This window comes from Myotis davidii, unplaced genomic scaffold, assembly GCF_000327345.1.
Source record: "Myotis davidii unplaced genomic scaffold, ASM32734v1 scaffold1115, whole genome shotgun sequence".
NCBI lineage: Eukaryota > Metazoa > Chordata > Mammalia > Chiroptera > Vespertilionidae > Myotis > Myotis davidii.
In genome coordinates, this window is record NW_006287910.1 from 1,637,339 (window position 1) to 1,638,928 (window position 1,590).

The 1,590-nt window shown below is 45.3% G+C and overlaps 1 protein-coding gene across 1 annotated transcript in view; it reads right to left on the reverse strand.

Moving 5' to 3' along the window:
• ABCC6 (ATP binding cassette subfamily C member 6) overlaps window positions 1–1,590 on the reverse strand; it is a 51,184-nt gene that overhangs the window by 43,864 nt on the left and 5,730 nt on the right. The window contains 1 exon segment of the mRNA XM_006759691.2: window positions 1,461–1,522. Within this exon segment, the coding sequence (XP_006759754.1) occupies window positions 1,461–1,522 (62 nt within the window).

A 1,590-nucleotide genomic window follows, 5' to 3' on the forward strand; every position in this document is an offset into this window, starting at 1 on the left:
AGAGCGTTATTTTCTTTCTGGGTCTCTCTAATCTTTCCAATGATGCCAAGGAGAAGGTCTTATTTGGTGCTGGTCTTGTGCTTCTCTCTGAGACTTTTCCCTGCCCTAACTCAGAGCAAACTCAGGCGAGCAACAGTTCTGATCTAGAAATTATTAACATTGCTTACTTTTCACTGAAATTAGGTTTGGAGTTCTACATGGCAAGTGATTCCATAGATTTTTCCAATTTAGCAGTGATAGAAAGTTTCCTTAAAAAAAAAATTTATGCCGAAACCGGTTTGGCTCAGTGGATAGAGTGTCAGCCTGTGGACTGAAGGGTCCCAGGTTCGATTCCAGTCAAGGGCATGTACCTGGGTTGCGGGCACATCCCCAGGGGGAGATGTGCAGGAGGCAGCTGATCGATGTTTCTCTCTCATCGATGTTTCTAACTCTCTATCTCTCTCCCTTCCTCTCTGTAAAAAATCAATAAAATATATTTACAAAAAAAAAAATTCTATTAAAGTAGAAAAGTAAGTTGATTTAAAGAAAAAAATGTTAGGTAAATAGTGTATGAATAACACTCTAATAAGGCAAAAAGCTTGAAGAATGGTCCATAAATATCTACGTTTGGGAAACAGAGGGGTAGGTCTGTTTTCTTCTAGCACTTCTATACTCTTTCCACCAGCTCCACACCCCTAGAGCATACCATTCTGCATGCATTTAGCGGCTGCTTTATATAACACTCACTGTAGGCCAGACCCTGTTCTAAGTTCTTCATAAACTGTATTTCATTTAATCCTCACAACCCTACGAGGTAGATGCTATTATCTTCATTTTATAGGTGCAGAGACTGGAGCACAGAGAGGCTAAGTAGCTTGCCCAAGGTCACACAGCCAGGAAGCGGTGGGGCTAGGATTCCAATTTAGGTACTATGAAGTCTGACCACAGTGTGCTCAGGAGGGGGCCTGGTGGGTGGGGACACCCTCAGTGCCCAGTGTGCTGACCCTGGAGAAACATGTCTTCTCTACCAGCCTGGGAGCCTCCAGGGGGTAAAGATTTGGTCTTTCCCTCCTCAACCCTGGTGCTTAGCACATAATAAGTGCTTATTAAATGTTGATGGAATGACTGACGCTGAGTAAGAGACGATTTTATCGAGCACCTGCTAATGTACAAGCACTAACCACTTCACATTCAATGAAGGTAGAATTGTTCCCATTTTAAAGAGGGAAAAACTAAGACTCCATATTTGTGATATGGCTGGCTAAGAGAGAGATCCAGGGTTCAAGCCCAAATCTCACTCCAGTGAGTGAGAAGGAGTGGGATGTGGCAGATGGGCACATTGAGAGGGATGCACTGAGGTTGGAGCAGAGAAAGCCAGCTGACCTTGGAAACTCATGGGGGACGAACAGTGGTAACAAATCAGGGCAGCAAATGGAGGTGAGGAAGGCACCACCTCAGCCCTTCCCAGCTCCTGTACTTACCCAGAAACCCACCAGAACATGGCCTTGGAGGGGAAGGAGGCCCCAGCCTCCGGACAGGGATTCTGTAAAGACAAAAGATGGGCAAAAGGAGAACGCAGCCTCACATTCCAAGTCCACTCTCTGCCCAGGG